Source organism: Ptychodera flava, chromosome 14 (genome assembly GCF_041260155.1).
Source record: "Ptychodera flava strain L36383 chromosome 14, AS_Pfla_20210202, whole genome shotgun sequence".
NCBI lineage: Eukaryota > Metazoa > Hemichordata > Enteropneusta > Ptychoderidae > Ptychodera > Ptychodera flava.
In genome coordinates this window covers 9384594-9411767 of record NC_091941.1, presented here as the reverse complement: position 1 = coordinate 9411767, position 27174 = coordinate 9384594, and the positions used below count along the sequence as shown (strand labels likewise).

Sequence of the window (27174 nt, the reverse complement as noted above, 5' to 3'; positions counted from 1 at the left end):
TAAATTTAGCACCGTCTATTCGAGCTCTCCTCGACATCGAACGGGTCATGTGATTCAAACGACGCTCTTTTTAATACATAACCCGTGTTTGACATGCATAATTCTACGTTTACCGTGTCTGAATATTCATATCCCCACCTGCGATTTATATGTGATTGTAGAGTTCCCGGATATAAGCCGACTTCCTGCAAACGTCGCACGAGGGCGTTCACTATGTCTACGACATAGCGAATTGCGCATCGATCGCAGTTCAAGCAGTGGCGACATTCACCATAACACAGTATCGCCACTGTTTATGGAGATTGGCAGCAGGATATCCTTGGCATGTCGTGTTATGTGTATATAACACCTATGACAAGTTTTCTTACTACTTAGTTTGTATGCATAACTTTTCCATCTTTGAATATTATCATTTTATACCAGTTTCCATGTTTCATATGTTACCACAGACTGTCTTCCGTCCCTCTGTCTATGATCGATGCTACAGAGGAAATCTCAACACATTGCATAAACGGCTGATGAAAAGAGCAATGCGACCAATCGATGCAGCTCCATCACCATATTTTGCCATATTAACCATTAAAGTTTTGTTTTTGAACCTTTGTCAATCATAACTAAATAAAAAAAAACATCCAAGTATACGACCGATAATTTCAACGACAAAAGTGTGTTAAAAAAGATGGCGACAGCGTAAGCCTTATTCCTCGTCCCCAACTTTAGTACAATAATGTTTGTACAAGGATCTTTTATATAAATCATTTCTCTTTTAAATGATACCGTTCTTCGCATTTTAATTTTCGTTTGCAGAACTATGTCCACAATTATTCTTAGAAAATTAAGCATAACTTGTTTTCACAAAAAATACTTCGTAAACTTCTCTTATCTCCTTTTTAAAATAGACATTATAACGTATTCTTAATCTGTACAGTCGACGTCAATGTTAAGTTTTCTACCCCCATTGGTTGCTCCCTCATCAAGTAACCTCCTCTTGCACCCTTTCCCTCACTCCGAAGATTATCCTACGTTAATGTGGAATATTGCTTCACTGTCGTTTTAAATAAAACAATTCTGTCATTGTTGAAGCAAACCTATTGTTCGATCAAGAAGTCAAATTTTAAAAAGCTAATTATAAAGACAAATGGAATTTTAGTGTCATGATCATTTCGTCTCAGCAAGGTGAAAACATTTTTGTGTCACAGTGACTGTATTACAAGAAATTATAGCAATGTTTAACTTTTTTCCTTTGAAATCAAAATAACCACGAAAGCAACTGGTGTTGGCTACACGCTTCATTGTCCATACAAGTGAATTAGAGCCAATATTCGTGACTTACCGGTTTGGTCCTGATGGTGAGTTGATCCTAGAGGTCTTGCGTGTTACAGCGCCCTCACGGGATGCACCGACGTTCAAAGTGTACAGGTACAGGTGGTCAAACCTTGCGCTAGATCTGTACGATCAATGGAAATAACTTACATGTCAATATTGACGCAAAACAGTGACCCTCCCCTGCATGCCACAGTCCATATCAATAATATATTACAATTTCTCATTTGTCAAAAGAGACAATAGATGTAATGTTTACCTTCATTTATAGTTACGGCTTGTAATTGTAAGCTTACATAGAGCACTATTATTGTTTTTCAAGAATTTTATTACAGCCTAAAAGTCACTATTGAACAACATTTACCTATAAATGCACAGATAAAGCAAGTTTGTCAGCGAAAATGTTTAATAGTTTACCACTAGACTACCTGAGAAGTGAATTGGTATTTTTGGACGGAATTGCAATTTCATATTTGTTATTCACATCTGCTCTTTCAAGCACGCTATTCTGATCAAGTACATTTGTATCAATTGTCAAACATTTTTAAAGTATAGATTTTGTTAGTTTAGCATTGTAAAACATTATTCATAGTTTTCTCATAGACTGTCATGTATAGTGAATCAACATTTTCGGTGCAATTCCGTAATCAAATTTCTTGTACACATATGCACTTGTAACCGCCCTATTCTAATCAAGGACATTTATGTCAATTATCCAACGTCTATAAGCGCATAGATATTGGCAGTTTTATATTGGAAAAAATATTCAGTTTTCTCAAGACTACCATGTATAGTGAATCAACATTTTCATAAATGCAAAAAACAAATTTCTTCTACGCACATGCACTTTTTATTTCCCACTTCAAACAGTAGTACATTTACATAGACTACCAAACATAAGCTTATATAAAAGTACAGATATAGCTTGTTTTGTAGGTGAAAATTGTTAATAGTTTGACCAATAGACTCCCATGTATTATGGTTTAATAATTTTAGACGAAACACTATATTGGCCATATCTTGGCTTCTAATAGTTACGCAAAAAAATGGTGACCCTCCCCAAAGGCATGCGCGAAATTTCACTACTTTTCATAAATGCTTGCGCGAAATTTTGCAGTACATCGGTTTTTATATTGACTTAAACTTTTAATCCTTGGAAACCGATCCATTTGAACCGAGAGCACATCTTTAGAGCAAATGAAAAGTCAATGTCTGAAATGTTATGGCGGGTGTCTGTGAATATTAGTTTTGGTATGTCATAGTTTTCATTCTTTGTTTCACACATTGGCAGCTGAGGCTTAGCTGTGCTGGTGGTATTCTGATGAGTTTTTTGTCTTTCACATGCTGATTTTTCGCGCGGCGTGAAAAGTCGTCCTCGAATCAGCAAAGCTAAGACCTTGGCCAAAATTTTAGTTGGACTAATCAATAGATGTAAATATGCAATGGACAAGTCACTGGCTTTTGGCATTTCTTGGTCAAGATTGCTTTTATTTGGTAGGTTAATCTAGCTAAAATTTAATCATCCGTTGGACTATGCTGACAGAATTGTAGGAAAAATGCAACCTCGCTCACTCAAAGAACAGATAGAGGAAACAATGAGGTAATTAATTTTCATTGTGAGCAACAGATGATTGAATACTACTGTCATAAACTTGGAGAGGCTTTTATGTCACTCTCAACTCAAGCGCGATCAGTATCGTTTATGATTAAAATTGAAAGGCGACACACTGAAATGCAACCCCCCCCCCAAAAAAAATCACAAATTCTCCGTCCTTTCATACAACACCTGTTCTTTTCGAGTGGCGAACCTCTACGTGACGTTTCTGCATTTGATAGGGTTTTCCCTCAAGCTGCAACAGCTACAGGGACTAAACTTGCACCTCAATGATTTTATTCTACGGTTCTGTCATTTAATTGTCAATTCCACACCAAGACCAGGCACTTCACGCGCACCCAAGTGCACAATTTAATTTCAAATTGGAAACACGGACACTACAGATGGCAACAGGACCATATTTATGGTGGTCCACGTCACAAAGTCGGTATCGCAACGAACACCTGTTCGCGTCAATATTTTCAAATGTGTTTGAATTGAATGGCAATGTTGTATAAAATGACGGAGTTGTCTCTATAGCTAACGAGAAACAACAAATTCTAAGCTAGGTGACTATCAGTTGCACTGATGCCTTGAATGTCAGTAAAACACAATGCCCTTAGTCCCTGAACACCAACACTGCGCGAAAAATTGAGGAAAGTACCGGTTAGAAAAGCGTCTTTGCGTTTAGCTCTTCACTGGTACAGAGATCAGTCAATCCCATTTCGCGTATTGGACTGAAATTTGCGGGAAAGCCGAAGGAAAATATTGCCAAATTCAAATTAAAGGTGCATTTTGATTAAATGCGCTTTACCAGTGTTGTTTTTCCCTTGGTCTAAACATTAAAAGCGCTTCCAGGGCTAAATGGTTTCTTCCCTAAATTCACCAAACAGCTATAAATTGACTTTCATAGATGACTTGTCCAGACCAAGGTTTTGCTTTAAACCATCTTTACAATCTTAGTAAACGCACACGGTTGACCGACCGTACATGGGGGAACGTGCTCGACAAGATGGCACATTTTCGAGCTCGCTTTCAAGCATTGATATGAACCAAGAACAGTAGGAGACAACTGTTCTGAAGTGAAAATGAGCAAGGGAAAGCTTTTAGCTGTTAAGCTCGTGTTTTTGCCAAAAATACCCAGAATAGAAGTGCCTCCTTGCAACAAATTACTCCGTCAAAACTTACCTTCACTAATTAAATCTCGTCGCAAACTAGAGATTGCTATCTTCATTGAAACCTTCAAAGTCATTTCTCGTTGGTTGGTATACTCTGCAATTAGTGTAAAGATCCCTTATTGGCTGTGTTTTGACCTTTAATATTGCCATATCTGTTTGCCAGTATGGCGACTTGACCATTAAAAATAGATACTAGCTTCTGGTATCGCTACTGCAGTACAGCTGAAAGTGCATGGTTGTCTATACCGCACCATATGGTAGAATAGTAGGAGAAAGAGTAAGGATTGTGGTCTAGACGCCGTCTTCCCCGGTCACTTAAAGAAGCTTCCAAGCAGAAAGGCACCATGCATCCCTTTCAACAGCTGAGAATGTTCATTTACAATTTATGACACCATCCTGTAGTTTCCAGATGTTGAGTCCTGGAGACAAATACTATTTTATTCAACTGTAGCTATACAGCATTTTTTAAATTATTTTGATGAACCTGACGGGCATATTACTACATATTATGAAGTTTACTGAATGACAAACATACCAAGGTCAGATATATCAGTTTCTGTCGAAAATGACCTCACGATAATTGTGCCCTTAGGGAAGCTGTAAGCATTCTGGCCTCAATGAAAGCCTGTCTGCTGCCAGACTGTCGCGATAGCGCCCTCTATGACACCACAGGTCAGCCCTTGCATTCTTGATACTTGTTTACATGCAAATGATACACAAATTCTTGTACAATATGGCATCTAATATTGTGCTGAAATTAGAATTTTCCTGGCATGCCTGGGGGCATTTCAGAATAATTGGTAAAGTGTGAAGATATTATACAAAATGAAGAGACAAAGGCAAAGAATGTGCCATTAAGTTGTCCCTTTATTGGAGTAGAAACCATAGCAACGGGGAAAGGGTACAATAACGTGATTGAACAGACATTACATTAAGATTAAGGTGTTTTCAGCTCAAGCTGACAAGTTTTCATAAGCCTCATAGCTCTATTGTTGTATTATTCTGCAAGTGTTTCAGAATTCATTCCATCACAGACATCTTAATTCCCAGATACCCATTGATTTGATTTGAATTGCAGAAGAGAGAGTAAAACAAACTTGGAGAGCTAGCCCCTCCCCACTTCCAATAAAAATGACACTCCACAGAGACCTTTGATGGTTCAAAAATAAAAACTGAACAGAAAGTGAAGTTTAAAAAGTTTGAGCACCCCTAAAACACCGTGATGTCTATACGCATGCAGATAATTTAAAAGAAAATGTCTTTGGCAAAAAAGTCATAATTTGAAGAAATTGTGGAGAGTCCTTCCAGTTTTTCTGTTTTTTTTTTTAAGTGACAGCCTATGAGGCACACACATAAGTCTCTACTGCCACTTGTTACAAACACACATACACAAACTTAATTGAAGTTGTACTCTGGTGCTTTTTTCATTATGCTTTCTAAAAACTTGTACACAATCTTCCAGTACCCACAACACATCAAGCCACAACGGTAGCAAAATACTGACAAATTCCATTTCCACTCTTGACTTTACGAGTGACGATCATTTGGTTTGAAAGAAGCAAGAAAAGCATGACAACGTGAATGTTGGATGGTTTACGCAGGACAAACAAGTACACTTAAAGGACTTTTATCTTCAATCCTTCACAAAATATTACTGAAAATGAATTAGCAAGCCTTGGGTGCAGACTGCCTGGATGAAGTCATATTGCATGCACAATGGTACATTCAACAAATACAAAGCGTGTTTCTCTGAGTTACACAACATGCAATTGATTTAACTAGTGTTAATTCTGTAGAAAACTAATACAATATACCATGTATATACAGAGTTATATGGTACACATTAAGAGGTGCCTAATTCTGATTCTCCAATCTACCAGCTACTAAACTACAGCATGATATTTGTACAGCGGTGACACTAACATTAATACCAGTCACAGAAAGACTGTGTTGGGCATTTGTGATATTATTTTGAAACTCTACACAGAGAAAATGGAGAGGCTGTTGAGCTGGCAACTTGATTGATGTCAGTTCATGAGACATCTTCGATGGACATGCCTCTCTTGTTTGTTTGTTGTTTTTCATATCTTCTCACACTGCATGCAGGGCAGATGAGAAACACAGCTTGAAGGTGTATGGGTATCGACCACCTGCAAATAAAAACAAAAAAGTTTTTAGAATGCCATCCATTTACAACAAAGATATCTTTCAGTGTGTAAATACATATGTTAGTTTGTGTAGTTATATGGTACATAACAACTATTATTATACATCTACCAGAGAGAACAATAGAATTTTATGTGGTGCTAAAGCCATACGCAGCACTTGTTCCGTAATATTTACCGTTTCTGGGTGCCCCACCCCCTTGCGGCCTGGCTGCATCTGCTCGTTCACTGTTGAACGGTTTCAAGGGACCCATTGGATGATTGCTAGCAGATGTCTCGCTTGCGCTATAAATCGGAAGAACAATTGCTGAAAATTTGATGCCCCAGACACGAACGTTAGTTTTAAGGTTATCATGAAAATACTTCAAAGGATGTACTTGGATATTGGCATCGGGCGATACTGCTGCACCAATGTCCTCGTGCATCCTTTGCGGTATATTATTATCATAGAATTTGTGTCTCCATTACATAGTAATACAATAAATGTAAAGCTGAAAGGAAAAGTGGTAAATAATTAAAAGCTCCATGCACAAAAATTTTACAGCCTAATAAAGGCCTATGAATTATAAACTTTTTGCAAATTTTTTAAAGTTTGTTTTCGCAAGTGTCAGCAACAGCTTGTCTTCAAATTAAAGGGTATTTCAACACGCTGTATGAAGAGGACCACGATACTGTGGTTAATATAAGGAACAAAAATACTGAAAAAATTTCGACAGTTACAGGTACTGCATCTTTAATCCTACAAGACTTTCTGACACAAGGGAATAGTTTCTAACACAAGGGAATAGTCTATAGCTTGTACTCTAACATGACCAGTGTCATGCATTCATTCATTTCATGGCTTTCATTAGAGTTCTTAACAATTCTAATATCTTGCATTCATCCCTAGTGTTAGACTTTTTTTTTGATTGATGACATTTCCATCTGGTAAATCAATTTGCTGATGAAGCAGCCTAGTAATTGATGTGGGAATTGAAAACTAAGCAGCAAGCTTTACAAGCATGATGCCACAAGCCACACCCTGATCACAGACAGTTTCTTCTGAATAGATAGCTTGGTCAAACCGTCGATGTACAAATACAACTGTGTGACTGAAGCGCATATTATTGATATTTGTCATCTATATTAGAGGTTCTCACACCTTCTAGGTAGAAATACGCTTCACTTCAAATACTGAGCAGATGAAAACCAAGCTACAAGACATACATGACCGAGAGCAGTATGTCTTGATACAGCAGTAAAACTAAACATAGATTTCTCAAAACTTTTCTAAAAGATAAGCCAGGTAACTTTCTTTCAAATCCAGACATCACTTCTTTTAGCTAAGCATGCTACAATGTTAAAAATATGTTTAAGCATGTCACAATATTACAAATATGCTTTCACAGACGGGAGTCATTGCAAAGCAGAATTACTGCTTTTAGTAGGTCACATCAATCATTTTAGGAAGTATTTCAAGTAGCATAGCTGATGGCTGACCATGTTGTTCTCTAATTGTTGAGTAATGAATAAAATGCAAGCCACAGCTGGACAAATAATCATGTAGCATATGAGACTGTCATTGGTGATTAAAAGAAATGTTCCAGTCTTGTTACATGTGTTTCCTAAACCTAAAAATATTTGCTGGTGGTCACTTGGGAAAACAGCTTCAGGGTATAGGCATTAGTGGTGTGTCAAGTTGTGGCATTCAAAGGGTGTAGTGGGCATGCAGAAAGGGGGGGGGGGGAGCCACAGACACCTGCAACCCAATGTGCCATGGAGTACTATATTATATACTTCAGGCTGGGAAAACGACGACAGCAGGAAGGCCAGTATTCTAACCAAATGGGACCAATTCTATCGATCATCTGATGGCTATTGTATACTGTACTAAAACTAGACAATGGGAAACACAGGATGCCATGAGGTCCAGCAGTGTCATGACAGATTCCAACAAAACACTCTTCAATGAATCAAGGATGAATTAATGGACTACACATTTGTCCTTCATTACCTACAGCCATGAGTGGTATATGTGTTAGCTGTTGCTCTCTCTCTCACTGCAATGAATAATGTTACTGTGCAAAACATGTACTAACACACAGCCTAGTCAAACCAGTCACCTACAGTACATGACAACATAAACTTTTCATCAGATAATCATTATAATTTCCCTGGGATAGTGAACATTATTTTTTATGTTAAAAAATTGGCACTAAGATGCTAAAAAATGTATGATTTTGTTCTTTTATTCAGGTTGCAGTAGACTATGATAGGGTACAAGAGATGCTAAAAATTGTATGATTTCTTCTTTTTAAATGGGTTGCGAAAGACTGACAGAGTACAAAAGGTGATAAACACTGTTCTCTTTCCTTCTTATTATTCAGGTTGCACTAGACTATGAAATTACAAATTATCAAATACTGACAATTTTTTGAGTTTTTGTCAGAATGTTACTTTTACAAGAGCTGTTTTTCACAAACACCATACTGCAGTGGGGTGATTGATTATGCTGTCTTTCAATTGTTAACAATGCAATATGGCAGAATACATCTACAAAGACAGCTCAGAGTTTCAGTCAATGTTTATTACCCCCCCCCCCCCCCAGTAGAAATATATTTCATGATAACTGATGAGTGACAATTTCAACAGCATGCCATCTTTACTTGAAATCCCTACTTGTTTGAAAATAGTAACTGCTTGTATTCAACATATTAAACTATACTGAAGTTCACTTTTTTATTGCTTTGCAATATTCTTCGTAATATTTATGCCACTGCCTGTTGTATAACTGCCTTGTTGGTCATGAATATTTTTGAGACATGTTGCTTTGAAAAATGTATGAGCAGTCTGGCGAGTAAAGACCTAAAGCATTTCAATGCAGTTGACATGCCACATGCTATTATTACCCATTATTCAATATGTCTACCAGCTGACAGTTCCATAAGTCGGGCAAATCTCCAATGTGCACTGAAATTCATAGCAGAGCTTTGTTAAGTATGAACTTTGAGGATGCAGATCCTGGCTGTGGTTTATTCTCATAGCTTACTTTGAATGGACTGAACAATGATGGCTGTCTGTGCATGGGGAAAAGTCATTTTGTTAAAATTTCACCTGGTTGTGAAGACAAGCCATCAAGAATACTTTGAATTGAAATAAAGGAACTAGATAAATCTGTTTTGCTAAAATTTAGGGTAATCATTTTTAATACAGTAAAACCTGTCGAAACTGAACTGTTCAGGGATTGAGAAAATTGTTCAGTTTGGAGAGAGGTTTGGTTTACAGAGGCCCTTTTAACATAGAGTTCTATTGGAATGGGACATGGAAAAAGGTTCAGTTTAGACAGGTTTCACTGTAAATGTAATAAAGAAGGAAATCGTCATGTCAGCCACTGCAGTATACGATGACATCAGTCATTACAAGGTTGTAAAAAGTGCCATACTTATGCTACCTTATCTTGGATTATGAACAATGTCAGTTTCTCTGAGGCATGAGTTTGCCAAAATCTTGATGATGACAATTTTAAAGCAAAGATTATTCTTTTGCTCTGAAAAGCGTATGATAGGTGTGATAATGTTTGTTGGTACAAAGTCATGGAGACTCAGTGTACCGGCACCACAGTGACACTGGTTATTAAACTTGACAAGTATAGCACAAGCTGTACACCTGTGTCTCTCAACTATAAACAGTTTTAGTCCAATTCAACACTCACATTATTTGCCTTTCATATTATCAAAGCTATGGTGTGAAAATGCAAGACTATAAAACCGTCATATTGCTGACATATGATACGGCAATGATACATATGAATAGATATCCAATCAAGCTGTTTCAACTCTGGCTACCAGCAGAACTACAATTTCAACAAACTACAGCCTCGGCAATATCATCCTTAAAACCAAAAAATGGCGCCAATGGCACTTGATCACAACTGGCACATTGTGAAACTACTCATAATTAATGAGGTACAATATGTGGCGTCATGCAGTGTCCCATCATACCATATATGAAGGGTGTAGCACTTGTGGTTACTGAGTTATGGACAAATATGTATATTTTCAGGTCAAATGTCACTGAGGTCATGTGACATTTTGTCAAAAAAATTGAATTGCTAAGTCATCCCTATAAACCAAAAATAGTGACAATGTCACTGGTCGCTCCCATATAGTTATCAAAACAAGCTAAAATCAAGCTAAAAGATTTTTTTTATCACAAATAGAAACAATTCCCCAATAAAATAAAATTATACAAATTTCACCAGAATTTGATCAAATCTTACTGACGTCACCGTAAAAACCTCTACACTAAGTTTCAACTCAATCGACGTGTGGTTTCAGAGTTAAAAAAAATTTTGATCAAAAATGAAAAAATAGCCAAAAAATGCAAATATGCAAATTTCACCACGATTTGCCCAGATTTGAGAAAGGTCACTCCTATGCACTTCCATACCAAGTTTCAAATCAATCAGACTTGTGGTTTCAGAGAAGAAGATTTTTTGACCAAAAATGGGAGAAAATTACAAAAAATTCATGAAAATAGCAAGTCCAAGATACTGACCCAAGATGTGCACAATCATTTCAGGTCAGCCCAAAGTACTTACATGCTAATTTTTCATCTAATCTGCTCAGTGGCTATTGAGATTTTCAATAAAATGTAAACTTGTAAACATATATACATATGGCTATGGGAGCTAACAAACGACCCAAGTGGTCGACAGAGCTCTGCTGTGTTATGAAGAGAGCAACGTTTTGTGACATATGTATTGATGAAGAAGGTTGAGATCTTTGATAGCTCATTTCAGGATGGCCTGACCTAAAATGGCAACATTAGCTGCAAAAATACAAAATTGATGATTTCATCATAATTATGTATAAAAATGTATACCAAATATCAAAGCTATCACATGAGTAACTTTTGAGAAACAAATATTTTGACCAAAAACGGCAAAAACTGACCCAAAAATACAAAAATTGAAGATTTCATCAAATTTCACTATATCACACTAAGAGAACCCCCAGGAACCTGTATACCAAATATCAAAGGCATCAGACAAGTAGTTTTTGAGAAACACATTTTTTGACCAAAATGGCAAAAATTGCACCAAAAATACAAAATTGCAGATTTCATCATATATTCTGTATATCATATTAGTTTATCTGTAGGAACCTGTATACCAAATATCAAAGCTGTCAGACGAGCGGTTTTGATGAAATAAATTTTTGACCAAAAATGACAAAAAAATTCCTTAAAAATACAGATTTGCTTATTTCATCACAATTTGAACAAATCCAAGTTGGGCTATCCCTAGGGACCTGTATACCAAATATCAAAGCTGTCAGACGAGCGGTTTTGATGAAATAAATTTTTGACCAAAAATGACAAAAAAATTCCTTAAAAATACAGATTGGCTTATTTCATTACAATTTGAACAAATCCAAGTTGGGCTATCCCTAGGGACCTGTATACCAAATATCAAAGCTGTCAGACGAGCGGTTTTGATGAAATAAATTTTTGACCAAAAATGACAAAAAAATTCCTTAAAAATACAGATTTGCTTATTTCATCACAATTTGAACAAATCCAAGTTGGGCTATCCCTAGGGACCTGTATACCAAATATCAAAGCTGTCTGACCAGCGGTTATGAAGAAGGAGATTTTTTACCAAAAACGCCTTTTTTGGCACTAATTTGCATATTTTTGGCAATGGCAACTTCATTTGAACAAAATCTCATCTAAAGCCCATCATCCATGTACACACCAAATATCAAGATGAAATGTGCAGCGGTTTTGGAGTTTTTGATGTTGACGGACAGACATACAGACATACAGACATACAGACATACAGACATACAGACGTACAGACATACAGACATACAGACATACATACATACAGACATTTTCCTAGCCTATAAGAATAGCTTCCATTGCCATATATACATATGGCTATGGGAGCTAAAAATCAGACCTAGCTCTATTGGCTCGCTCAAAATTAGATATGCACATAATTAATGAGGTACAATATGTGGCGTCATAAGGTGTCCCATCATGAAGGGTGTAGCACTTGTGGTTACTGAGTTATGGACAAATATGTATATTTGAGGTCAAAGGTCACCGAGGTCACGGGAGATTTTGTCAAATATTTATATATCTGCGTGAACGCAGGGACATGACCCAATCTATAAGGCCCTGGACTTCATCCATGGGGACTAAAAACTGTGTCACTGAATCCTTTTTGCAATATGAATATGATGACAAACTAAATTTTTATTTTACTTGCCCTTATACATGGGATTCTATAGACAGCTGACTTATACATGGTAGTCTATGGTGGTGTAAACTAAAAAGTCCTCTAACATGGCCAAATCGACGTGCATCTGTATGGGGTAGGGTACTATCCTTGTGCAAAGTTTGAAAGAAATTGACCTGGGCATGTCTGAGATATCAGACGGACGGATGCACACACTGACGCAGGCACGCACACACACGATCATGACCAAACCTATAAGTCCCCCCGGACGGTGTCCGTGGAGACTAATTAGACAGACCACGAAGTCAATGAGCAACATACAGCTGAAAGACTATTTTTCACATTGCGATTTTAAGCCCATTTTTATGAGAAAAGGGACATGTATATGTATATGGAGAAAAACAGCAGAAGACATATTTGTAAATTGTTTGTAAGTGACAATCATATATGCATCTCTTGAAATTTTGTGGTTATAAGGTATAACAGTAGTGTAAGAATAATGAGGTTAGAATAAGTTAGTAAAGCTAAGTTGACAGTAATTAAGATAACAAAATTATACACTAAGCTGAGGAAATCTGAATGACATAAATGTTGAAAAGTAGCAAAGTCATGGTCATCTTTTGTCTAATACCTTGTGTAAGTTCATGAACTTTACATAAATCTTGCTAAAGTTTTCTTTCAGTAGTAATCACTTATCACCCGCTCGCAAAAACCCAGCCACACCTGATAAGTCGTCCTGAGCAACAATTTTAATCCTCAAACACATCAACTGCTGGGTAAACATTTTGACAGATTCAGGCTATAAATCTTGCTATAGATTTGTGGCTAATGGGCAATAACTGTGTTTCAGATCATTTGAGAGCAATCCATCCATGACAGGTTTAAATTGTTATATACTTCTATTTAAAGGAGAGAAACATCTCAAATAATTTTTCCCTGTAATTTCCTGTGAGAACACATGGACATGCGTAGGACTCTATGCTGGTGCTACCTTGCAACTTGTCATGGCATTGTATAACCTGTTCACCCCAATTTCCTGTAGACAGGTCCACACTCACCATTGATAACAATGGGTTTGGGCCATACCATGGTAGTGAAAGACTGTAACATGTGAGGTCATGGATACTTAATCTCAGGAATGTCAAAGTCTGTATATTGACTCAAGGATGTTACATAACAAATGCTTAGGGTCATCTCAAAAGTGAGAATCTAAACTATGAAATATGTTTTTTTTTATTGCTTTTGATACCCAAAAGAGCATAGAAATCTCTTATACTTTGAATCAGCCATCCTGCATATTTCAAACATTCATCAAAACCTCATTTCTGTTCCACAACTCATAAAACAGTCCACAATGCAGGATTGGTGTACATTCCAAAACTACATATATGAAAGACCCCTAAAATCAATTAGTTAAAAAGGGGGGTTAGAAATTTCCCAAAACTATATAACCTCCGCTCCGTTTGGCTCCATTTTTCGGAATTGGAACCTTGGAACCAGTCTATGTATCGGTACCAAATATCAACGCAGTCTGTTCAGCAGTTTTTGACTTTTTGTCGTTTACGGAAATGGACGACATCAAACACCGGTTGAAACCACCTCTATATCACAACTTCCAGTTGTGATAAAAATGCTTCGTGTCAGATGGTTGTCTGTGTTGTCTCTCATTAACACAACCAGCATTTCCAACAAAACGGTAAACTTCTACCTCATCAAACATCCATAGTTGATACAGACCAGTTTGTTTCAAAGGAATTTCCCTTGAGATTTATCAGGAGATCAAAGTCAAACAAAAGGTTGGTGAGAACCTTTCATGATCCAATTTTTCATTAAAATATGAGTTGGAAAGTATATTTACTTAGTCTCACTTTTCAGGATATCCAATGTCCAGGTGTTTGAAACCAACAGCAAACACAAAAACCGAACTATTTATCTTGATGAGTGTGTCAGGTATATCGTCTCTCTTTCATTTTGTGAGAAAATATTTGAGAAGTCAGTATATTTTGGTAGCCATTCATCCCACGCATTCTGAAACCTTTGTTACTTTCATACTCTTTCATGCACTGACAATCTTTCACAATTGTAATTTTGAAACCTAGCTTCATAAAGTCTTATTACAGTAGCCATTCATACAACATTTGTACCAATATGAATTTTTCTGCCTAATTACTTTCCTGGTACAAATTAATTATCTCATGGTACAGTGAACACACCACACCAAAGAATTAAAAAGACAATTTATCCCATCAATGAAACTTGATCAGACATTTAAAGAAATTAATTTTAGCCTTTCTACCCATTATTGTCTTATTGAAATCTGAAGTTTACTGAGACCTAGTTTCTTCATAAGTTCATTGAAACCTAGTTTCATAAACGTACACTAAATGTACTGTATAACCGTTTCTGAGAGTGATATTCTATGGAATATTATGTATTGTCATCTGACATAAATTTCATGAAAATCCATTAATTTCTACAGAAATTTTAGTACAACCTCAGAAAAATGAATATATTTTGATTTTCTTTACATTTTCTTTCACAAGTAAAATGCATAAACAAAGATGAGCTAATAATAACAGATCAGCCTTTAAATCTGGTCTATTGTTAAAGTCTCAATCTACGGTAATTTTCAGAGTGAATTTGAGCTTCTCAGACTCTTCTTAATTGATATAATTTGTGTAATTTTTGTTAATACTGAATCCCATAAAAATTATCGAAAAATATGCACATACATGCACAAGAAAACACTGATCTTTTGCCGTCATCATTTTGTCACTTTTTAATGATATGATTGCAGAAAAAGAACAAACTAAGAATACACTGATCTCACATGAGCATAACAGTCACTTTGTTGCTTATGCTACCATATTCTTTTGAATCATTACCATAGAGTCTGCCGGTGAAAACAACCTTAGAAAGTTCTGTTGATTACATTAAATGAAATTCTCACTGTACAATTGAATTGCCTTTACCTTGGCAACCTCAATACGTTTCAGAGAAATTTAAAATGAGACTAATTTTTTCTCTGGTACTATTAATTTACAGCTCATTCAGTTTTACAGATTGTATGATTCAATTTGTCTTCAATGTGAAATCAGTCACACATCCTGTAGTCCGTGGGCTAGAGGGGGTCTACGTGCACCCCCCCACAGGATAACAAACCTGTATTTTTCAGAACCCTTGGGATCCCTAGAATACGAAATGGAATTTTAACAGGAAAAATATAGGGACGCAATAGCTGTTATGGTCATGTTTTGAAGGGTACCGCAAAATCACGATTTTCCAAGCCAAATGCATTTTCGTCAAATCTGTCTTCTTGTAAGTCATGTGCTGAGCTCATTTTTTAATATAACCTCACTTGTTTGGTATCATTAGAAAGGGAATTTATTCCTCTTTAAGATGACATATTGCATTATGCAATATCTTCTACAGTTTTTGTCAAATATAACCAAAACTTACCCCTTACCCCAAATTTAACATTGCAAATTACAGTAAAACTCAAATTCTACCAATTTTTTAGCTGGGCATAATAAAATATGCATTGCTTTGTCTGAAATCTGTTTTATTTGATACAGGGACATGTCAGAAATATGAAATAGACTTTTAACAGAAAAAATATTGGGAATCTACAGCTGTAACAGTGATATTTTGAAGGACCGCAAAATAACAGTGTTGCAGATTTGCATGCATTTTTGTTAAAACTGTCTTCTTATAAGTTATCAGCTGAGCTTGTTTTTGAATATAACCTGGCTTGTTAGGTATCATTAGAAAGATAATTTACTAGTCTTTCAAATGACATATTGTAACATACAATATCGTGTGTAGTTTTCATGATATGTAACCAAAACTTACCCCATACCCCAAAGTTTACATTGAAAATTTCAGTAATAGCTAAAACCAAATTCTACCATTTTTTTAGCTTGACACAAAAAATCTGGCCGTTTTTGCTATGAAATCTATTTTATTTGGTACAGGGACATGTCATAAATATGAAATAGACTTTTAACAGAAAAAATATTGGCAATCTACAGCTGTAACAGTCATATTTTGAAGGGTACCGCAAAGTAACAGTGTTGCAGATTTGCATGCATTTTTGTTTAATTTGTCTTCCTATAAGTTATCTGCTGAGCTAGTTTTTGAATATAACCTGGCTTGTTAGGTATCATTAGAAAGATAATTTACTAATGTTTAGAATGACATATTGTAACATGCAATATCGTGTGTAGTTTTCATGATATATAACCAAAACTTACCCCATACCCCAAAGTTTACATTGAAAATTTCAGTCATAGCTAAAACCAAATTCTACCATTTTTTAGCTTGACACAAAAAATATGGCCGTTTTTGCTATTAAATCTGTTTTATTTGGTACAGAGATATATCAGAAACATGAAATAGACTTTTAACAGAAAAAATATTGGGAATCTACAGCTGTAACAGTCATATTTTGAAGGTACCGCAAAATCATAGTGTAGCAGATTTGCATGCATTTTTGTTAAAACTGTCTCTTATAAGTTATCTGCTGAGCTTGTTTTTGGATATAACCTGGCTTGTTAGGTATCATTAGAAAGATAATTTACTAATCTTTAGAATGACATATTGTAACATGCAATATCGTGTGTAGTTTTCATGATATATAACCAAAACTTACCCCATACCCCAAAGTTTACATTGAAAATTTCAGTAATAGCTAAAACCAAATTCTACCATTTTTTTAGCTTGACACAAAAAATCTGGCCGTTTTTGCTATGAAATCTATTTTATTTGGTACAGGGACATGTCATAAATATGAAATAGACTTTTAACAGAAAAAATATTGGGAATCTACAGCTGTAACAGTCATATTTTGAAGGGTACCGCAAAGTAACAGTGTTGCAGATTTGCATGCATTTTTGTTTAATTTGTCTTCCTATAAGTTATCTGCTGAGCTAGTTTTTGAATATAACCTGGCTTGTTAGGTATCATTAGAAAGATAATTTACTAATCTTTAGAATGAGATATTGTAACATGCAATATCGTCTGTAGCTTTCATGATATATAACCAAAACTTACCCCATACCCCAAAGTTTACATTGAAAAATGCAGTCATAGCTAAAACCAAATTCTACCATTTTTTTAGCTTGACATAACAAATAAGGCAATGCTTTATATGAAATCTTTTTATTTGGTACTGAGGAATGTCAGAAATATGAAATAGACTTTTAACAGAAAATATATTGGGACTCTACAGCTGTAACAGTCATATTTTGAAGGGTCTCGCAAAATCACAGTATTGCCAACTCGCTTGCTTTTTTGTTAAATGTGTCTTCTTATAAGTCATCTGCTGAGCTTGATTTTTGACATAACCTAGCTTGTTAGGTATCAATAGAAAGGTAATTTACTAGTCTTTAAAATGACATATTGTAATATGCAATGTCTTGTTTAGGTTTAATGAAATAGGACCAAAACTTACCCCATACCCCAAGGTTTACACAGCAAATTACTGCAAATCTGAAACTCTACCATTTTTTACAATTTATTAACTTTATATACCAAAGGCAATGCTTGTATGCAATCTATGAAATCTGTGATTTTGTTAAAAAAGTATGTCACAAATATGAAACTAACTTTTAACAGGAACATAATATGATTTTGTAGCCTTTTGGATCATATTTGGAAGGGTACCCAGGTATCAGGGCGAATTTGCCGAAACACATACATTTGCAATATATGGGTTCCCCCTCCAAAAATGATCCAAATGGCTACTAAATTGTATCATCTTCCCGTTATAAGTTAATTTTATACTTGTGACATACTTTTGTAACAAATAAATCAGATTTTAAACAAGAATTGCCTTTTGTATTATGTGCAGCAAAAAATGGTAGAATTTAAGATAAGCCGTAATTTGCGATTTGAACTTTTTGGGTATGGGGTAAAGTTTGACCATATTCCAGGAAAACTATGAATGACATTGTATATTACAATATGTCATCTTAAAGAATAATAAATTGCCCTACTAATGATACCTCACAAAATAAGTTCAGCAGATGACTTACAAGAAGAAGAATTTAACAAAAAAGGTGCCAGTTTGCGGTACTGCGATTTTGCATTTCCCTTCAAAATATGGCTGTTGCAACTATACAGTCCAAATATTTTTTCTGTTAAAAGTCTATTTCACATTTCTGACATGACCCAGTACCATATACAACAGATTTAATACCGAAACAGAGCTATTTTTATCATGTCTAGCTAAAAATTCACGGAATTTGATCACGTTATCTATGACAGTACTTTCAATATAAACCTTGGGGTATGGGGTACGTTTTGGTCATATTCCATGAAAAATATACAAGATATTGCCTGTTACAATATGTCATTGTAAAGAATATTTAATTACCTTTTCAATGATACTAAACAAACCCAGTTATAATCAATAACAAGCTTAGTAGACGACTTATAAGATGACAGATTTAACAAAAACGCATACGAATCAGGAATACTGAGATTTTGCTGTACCCTTAAAAATACAGCTGTTACAGCTATAGAATCCTAATATTTTTTCTGTTAAAGTTCATTTCATATTTCTGATATGGCAAATACAAAATAAAACAGATTTCATACAAAAATTGTCTAATTTTTTATGTCTGCGTAAAAAATTGCTTGAATTTGACAGTAGCTATGACAGTAGTTTTCGATGTAAATTTTGGGGTATGGGGTAAGTTTTGGTCATATTTCATAAAAATCTGTACAAGATATTGCATGTTACAATATGTCATTTTAAAGACTAGTAAATAATCTTACTAATGATACCTAACAAGCCAGGTTATATTCAAAAACTAGCTCAGCAGATAACTTATAGGAAGACAAATTAAACAAAAATGCATGCAAATCTGCAACACTGTTACTTTGCGGTACCCTTCAAAATATGACTGTTACAGCTGTAGATTCCCAATATTTTTTCTGTTAAAAGTCTATTTCATATTTATGACATGTCCCTGTACCAAATAAAATAGATTTCATAGCAAAAACGGCCAGATTTTTTGTGTCAAGCTAAAAAAATGGTAGAATTTGGTTTTAGCTATGACTGAAATTTTCAATGTAAACTTTGGGGTATGGGGTAAGTTTTGGTTACATATCATGAAAACTACAGAAGATATTGCATGTTACAATATGTCATTCTAAAGATTAGTAAATTATCTTTCTAATGATACCTAACAAGCCAGGTTATATTCAAAAACAAGCTCAGCAGATAACTTATAAGAAGACAGTTTTAACAAAAATGCATGCAAATCTGCAACACTGTTACTTTGCGGTACCCTTCAAAATATGACTGTTACAGCTGTAGATTCCCAATATTTTTTCTGTTAAAAGTCTATTTCATATTTATGACATGTCCCTGTACCAAATAAAATAGATTTCATAGCAAAAACGGCCAGATTTTCTGTGTCAAGCTAAAAAAATGGTAGAATTTGGTTTTAGCTATGACTGAAATTTTCAATGTAAACTTTGGGGTATGGGGTAAGTTTTGGTTACATATCATGAAAACTACAGAAGATATTGCATGTTACAATATGTCATTCTAAAGATTAGTAAATTATCTTTCTAATGATACCTAACAAGCCAGGTTATATCCAAAAACAAGCTCAGCAGATAACTTATAGGAAGACAGTTTTAACAAAAATGCATGCAAATCAGCAACACTGTTATTTTGCGGTACCCTTCAAAATATGACTGTTACAGCTGTAGATTCCCAATATTTTTTCTGTTAAAAGTCTATTTCATATTTCTGACATGTTCCTGTACCAAATAAAACAGATTTCATAGCAAAAACGGCCAGATTTTTGTGTCAAGCTAAAAAAAATGGTAGAATTTGGTTTTAGCTATGACTGAAATTTTCAATGTAAACTTTGGGGTATGGGGTAAGTTTTGGTTATATATCATGAAAACTACACACGATATTGCATGTTACAATATGTCATTCTAAAGATTAGTAAATTATCTTTCTAATGATACCTAACAAGCCAGGTTATATTCAAAAACTAGCTCAGCAGATAACTTATAAGAAGACAGTTTTAACAAAAATGCATGCAAATCTGCAACACTGTTACTTTGCGGTACCCTTCAAAATATGACTGTTACAGCTGTAGATTGCCATATTTTTTCTGTTAAAAGTCTATTTCATATTTATGACATGTCCCTGTACCAAATAAAATAGATTTCATAGCAAAAACGGCCAGACTTTCTGTGTCAAGCTAAAGAAATGGTAGAATTTGGTTTTAGCTATGACTGAAATTTTCAATGTAAACTTTGGGGTATGGGGTAAGTTTTGGTTACATATCATAAAAACTACACAAGATATTGATGTTTACAATATGTCATTCTAAAGATTAGTAAATTATCTTTCTAATGATACCTAACAAACAGGTTATATTCAAAAACAAGCTCAGCAGATAACTTATAAGAAGACAGTTTTAACAAAAATGCATGCAAATCTGCTACACTATGATTTTGCGGTACCCTTCAAAATATGACTGTTACAGCTGTAGATTCCCAATATTTTTTCTGTTAAAAGTCTATTTCATGTTTCTGATATATCTCTGTACCAAATAAAACAGATTTAATAGCAAAAACGGCCATATTTTTTGTGTCAAGCTAAAAAAATGGTAGAATTTGGTTTTAGCTATGACTGAAATTTTCAATGTAAACTTTGGGGTATGGGGTAAGTTTTGGTTATATATCATGAAAACTACACAAGATATTGCATGTTACAATATGTCGTTTCAAAGATTAGTAAATTATCTTTCTAATGATACCTAACAAGCCAGGTTATATTCAAAAACAAGCTCAGCAGATAACTTATAGGAAGACAGTTTTAACAAAAATGCATGCAAATCTGCAACACTGTTATTTTGCGGTACCCTTCAAAATATGACTGTTACAGCTGTAGATTCCCAATATTTTTTCTGTTAAAAGTCTATTTCATATTTCTGACATGTCCCTGTATCAAATAAAACAGATTTCAGACAAAGCAATGCATATTTTATTATGCCCAGCTAAAAAATTGGTAGAATTTGAGTTTTACTGTAATTTGCAATGTTAAATTTTGGGGTAAGGGTAAGTTTTGGTTATATTTGACAAAAACTGTAGAAGATATTGCATAATGCAATATGTCATCTTAAAGAGGAATAAATTCCCTTTCTAATGATACCAAACAAGTGAGGTTATGTTAAAAAATGAGCTCAGCACATGACTTACAAGAAGACAGATTTGACGAAAATGCATTTGGCTTGGAAAATCGTGATTTTGCGGTACCCTTCAAAACATGACCATAACAGCTATTGCGTCCCTATATTTTTCCTGTTAAAATTCCATTTCGTATTCTAGGGATCCCAAGGGTTCTGAAAAATACAGGTTTGTTATCCTGTGGGGGGGTGCACGTAGACCCCCTCTAGCCCACGGACTACTGTAAGTGTTAATTTGGCATTTCTAGCAAAAATAGACTTCTCCGTTGACATAGTCGATGGAATTGTAACCAGTACTGGCTTCATTAATTCACTACTAATTTGACGATGGCATGCGAGAAAGTTGGCCAATCAACTAATAATGCAGGTATGCAGATGTATATTTGGCTATTTGCATAAACTACACAAATGCATATTTGGCTATTTGCATAAACTACACAAATGTATATTTGGCTATTTGCATAAACTACACAAATGCATATTTGGCTATTTGCATAAACTACACAAAAAACAAAAATCCAAAGTACCTCTTGTGCTCTTTCCTTTTTAAGTTTTTTGACAGTGTTTGTAAAATGGATAAAAAATGCAGCTGTGGATAATTTGCTAATTAAAAAACCATTTCAATATAACTGCAGGGCATATGCTGCTGACAGCAAATGGAAGTTGACCTATCTCTGATAATTAAGAAATATTTTGGCAAGCATTTGATGAAAATGTATCACGGGGGCATGGTGTTACAATTTTAATGGGAGTTTTGCTGAGACATTACAATGTTTTTTTATTCTAACAAATAAATTCAGAAAAGCCTGCTAAAAGACCTGGTTTTTGCAGGAAATAATTTAAATTTTTGGGATTTAACGGAGGGCTTAACACTGACAATTAATTTTAACTAGGTGTAGCACAATTCATTGCAACAACATGGCAAAAGAATACGGCCCTACTGAACATTAAGCAAATCTTTTCTGCATGGAAAGTGATTTATAATTTAAACACGGGTAAAATGCCTTGGCATTCTGACTCAATGATCAGAGTGTCTGCTTGTCCCAGGTGACTTACCATGGCCAGATTCAATAACTTTGTAATTAACATGATAATTAGGTTCACCTGTATTTAGCTTGTAGATTGTTTGAATTTTGATGAAGAAATTATCCTCTTTCTTCTTGTACTGTGCAGCTGTGGTCAACAGCAAATTTCCTACAGCTGAGTTCACAATTTTAGACCAGGTCTCATTAAAAGGCCGGTAGCTGTAACTTTTGAGAATTTTTTCATAAATTTTTGTTGATAATGTCAACCAATTTCTCATTCTTCTCCTGAAAAGCATGTTGAGACACTGTTAACCCTTTTCCTGCCAAGTCCATATTTCACTATCGATCAAGATGGTTAAAATTAATGAAACACAACATATTTCATACGGTGTATTTTAACATAATATTGTACATTTGAAAGCTGTTGAAAACACAAATACTGTAAACTTGATTTTTTGTGGACTACAGATGCTATAACAGACCAAGCCAAGTGGGTGAAAATATGTCATGTTTTGGCTCAATACTGCTTTTTACTGACTTGGGGGAAGTGACACTGTCTGGCAGGAAAAGGGTGAAGCTTGTAATCTCAGCCTATTACATGTACATGCAAACTGCATTTTTATTGTTGACAACTGAATTCCTAGAATTCATATATAGACAATAACAGTGCATTTTACACATACAGACGCTGTTGACTAGCTAAGTAGTAGGCGTTTCAACATGCTTTGGGGAATAGAACAAGAACTTGCAGTTGACATACAAAACAAAAAAGTCACAAAAAATCAAAAGTTACAGATACTGGCTCTTTAAAATTAATTCAATACGCTAGATTTCCTTCCATAGCCATACAATATACATATTACCCAGTTTGAAATATGGGGCTGCATGTCAAAATTGCATTAAAGATACCAATAATGATATCAATACATGCCATTAGTTTATCATGGTATTCAGTATGGTCCACTGTAGCTTGCACAGAAGCTGAGTACTGGAGATATGGTATACTAAAATAGGAAAGTAACAAATGCTGTCAGCTATGTCTCATGTCAGCCCAAACGCTACAAAACCTTCGAAATATATTTATTGAAGAATGTATAAGAATAGATAAACTATATTTGTGAGACGTAACTGCTTGACTACAAAAGGCCCCTACCATTTTACAGTTAGAGTCGGATTACTCTCCAAGACATGAAGATACATAATGTGTTTGTTTCAAGAATGTGAATGATATAAAGTGGCACAACACTATCAATGTGCTGACTTGTTCCCTGTAAGACCTAACATCTCAGTCCAGTATGGATTTTTTATTCACATGACATCAAATTTTACTCTTACTGGCTCTACGCTACATCAATTCACCAATATAAGCCACATCAGTCTGGACATGCCTAACCTACGCTGACCTGGGAATCCCATGAAAATATAGGGCAAATTTAAATTCTGTCAATGTAGTCGTGAACCCATCAGTAATACTTCTGTGATATTTTTACATTGCAGTTTTGGTCAGTAAACACAGAAGGGTCATTTTATAGCTCACGTGTGTAAACACGTGGGCTATTGTCATAGCGATGTCTGTCTGTCTGTCCGTGTGTGTGTGTGTGTGTGTGTTAGTGTGTGTGTGGTGTGTCTGTCTGTCTGTCTGTCTGTTTACACGATAACTCAAAAACGCCTGAACGGATTCAAGTCAGATTTGGTACACAGGTACCATGTGCTACTTGCAAGAACTGATTAGATTTTGGTTAGTGTTGCTTGCATATTAATGAAGTTATGCAATATCGTTTTTTTCGATACAATGGTTTCCCTATGGAGACGGTAATGACAGTGTAGACATATATCAAGAAATACTGCACAAAATTTCATGAAACTTTTCACAGATGACAATCTAAGAACATTATGATGATACTGTGAGTGTCATGTCAATTATCTTCTCATTTGCATATTTAATGAACTTTTGTTATTAGTGCGATAACTCTGAAATTTCTGCACCAAACTTGATGATACTTGCAACAAATATTGATCTGATATATATCTAATTATACTTCGAAGCATATGGTAGTGTCAAGTTAATAATAGCTCATTTGCATATTTTATGAAGGTTTGTAATTAGTCATATAACTCCAATATAACTTCACCAAATGTGATGAAATCTGCTGCAGATACTGATCCGACTGATATCTAACTGTAGTGTAAAGCATTCAGTAGTGTTAAATTAATTAAGGGTTCATTTGCATATTTAATGAACTCTGTAATTAGGTATATAACTCTGAAATTACGGCACCCAAGTCAGTGAAATTGGGTACAGATATTGTTTTGATAAATATCTAATTGTACTGAGAAGCATTTGGCATTGTCAAGTTAACAAATAGGTCATTTGCATATTTTATGAAGTTTTGTAATTAGTGATATAACTCCAAAATAACTGCACCAAATGTGATGAAATCTGCTGCAGATACTGATCCGACAGATATCTAATTATGGTGTAGAGCATTTAGTTGTGTGAAGTTAATTAAGGGTTCATTGCATATTTAATGAACTTTGTAATTAGTGATATTACTCCAAAATTAAAGCATTAAATTTGATGAAACTTGCTACAGATGTTGATATGATAAATATCCAATTGTACTGAGAAGCATTGAGCAGTGTCAAGTTAATAATTAGCTCATTTGCATATTCCATGAAGTCTTATAATTAGTCATATAACTCCGAAATAACTGCATCAAATGTGATGAAAACTGCTGCACATACTGATACGACAGATATCTAACTGTGTTGTAAAGCATTTAGTAGTATAAAGTTAATTAAGGGTTCATTTGCATATTTAATAAACTTTGTAATTACGTATATAACTCTGAAATTTCGGCACTAAAATTTTGTGAAACGTGCTACAGATATTGATTTGATAAATATTTAATTGTGCTATGAATCATTGAACAGTGTCAAGTTAATGTAGGGTTTATTTGCATATTTAATGAACTTTGTAATAAGTGACATTACTCTAAAATTACAACATTAAATTAAATAAAACGTGCTACAAATGTTGATCTGATGGATATCTAATTGTCCCATAAAGCATTGAGCATGTCAAGTTAATTGACAGCTCATTCGCATAGTAAATAAAGTTTTGTAATTAGTGATTAAACTCTGAGAGTACTGTGCGAAGTTTTAAAAAACCTGCTACATATAGTGCAATCTGATTAAAATCAGATGTAGAGTACAGCGACGTCTCTGTACTTGCGCGGTGTTCTCTTGCTGTCGCCTCTCACTACATCTGACCAACTCCCATAGAAGGTCGCGTTCAAATCTCGCGCTCTGACGCAGCCAATCAGATTGCACGTTATGCGATCCATGTAATTACATCCGATCTAATCGATGTTCAAGTCCGCAGCGTCAAGTAGACGACACGACGCACTTTCAAATTTCAGTCTAGAAAGTTGTGGCCGCTCGGCTTTGTACACATTATACTGGAGTGTATAAGTAACAGTAGAGTTGAGCAGCCAAAGTCGTTCACTGTGCCGGCGCTGCTCACTGTATGACCTGCGTATTAAAGATGCTGTGTGTTCCCGATGTATCTACGGCCTGAGCTCCCCCACCACAGCCCTGCTGAATGTGCTGATTGATAGGCGGAATACACGGTGACCGCTGTTCCAATTTGGATCGTGCACGAAAAACTACCTTTTCTAACTACTTTCGGCCGAAATCCGATGTATGCCTACCCTAGTCACTCAATCACTTACTCACACATTGCAAAAAACTTTGATATAACCCAGAGAGCTCGGTCAGTGGACCAACTGGGCCAGTGGTTGCTGCGAATCCGTAGCCTCCCAGCAGAACACGTCAAGGAGTGGCAGGGCTCGTTTTCGCAGCAAGGCCAGTGGGAGAGGTCGGATATTATCATATGATGATTGTGTACATTTTCTCTTCACAGTCAACAGATCCTTTTATACGCATGCCAATTTTATTTTTTTGATGTTATTTTGTTGAACATTCATTAAAGATTAAGAAGACGTTCTACTCTGAAAAACACGTCGGGCGGCCCCGGCCTTTCTGCAGATTGCGAGTAGGGCGCGGGTGTACGATCGAGAGGTACAAATTGGCAGTAACAATGACTTAATCGTTGATCGTTGGATGAATAACGTTTTATATGTTATGGTTTGACGGTAGTAAATCGTGAGTTTACAGGGTTTTTTAATGGAAAGCAAAACAAGATGTACCACGCTGTGCGGCCGATGTTATTTTGTAGTTAGCGTTGTTCAAGCAAGGAGGTAACTTCACGGTGGAGGAAGTTTGCAAAGATCACGCTCATGAATGGAATGACATTGACATCGTTTTCACATAACTGGCGAGACCGAGAAAATAAATATACACTGTAGTCTCATCGTATTACCATACTCCTACTGGCCGAGTTCGCCAACTGGCTGACTTCTCCAGCTGGCCGAGCTCGC

At 35.4% G+C, this 27174-nt stretch overlaps 1 protein-coding gene and 1 long non-coding RNA gene across 2 annotated transcripts in view; both read right to left on the bottom strand.

The window, feature by feature from the left end:
• The window catches only part of LOC139149252 (uncharacterized), a 50140-nt gene extending 45903 nt beyond the window's left edge, over nt 1–4237 (bottom strand). The window contains exons 1-2 of the long non-coding RNA XR_011556089.1: nt 4106–4237; nt 1334–1447 (exon numbers count right to left, since the gene is read on the bottom strand). This is a non-coding gene — a long non-coding RNA (uncharacterized lncRNA). The remainder of the gene's footprint in view (nt 1–1333; nt 1448–4105) is intronic.
• Nucleotides 4238–4944: 707 nt separating this feature from the next.
• The window catches only part of LOC139149249 (heterogeneous nuclear ribonucleoprotein L-like), a 37802-nt gene continuing 15572 nt past the window's right edge, over nt 4945–27174 (bottom strand). Inside the window, exon 16 of the mRNA XM_070720874.1 lies at nt 4945–6245. Within this exon, the coding sequence (XP_070576975.1) occupies nt 6187–6245 (59 nt within the window). The 3' untranslated portion in view covers nt 4945–6186. The remainder of the gene's footprint in view (nt 6246–27174) is intronic.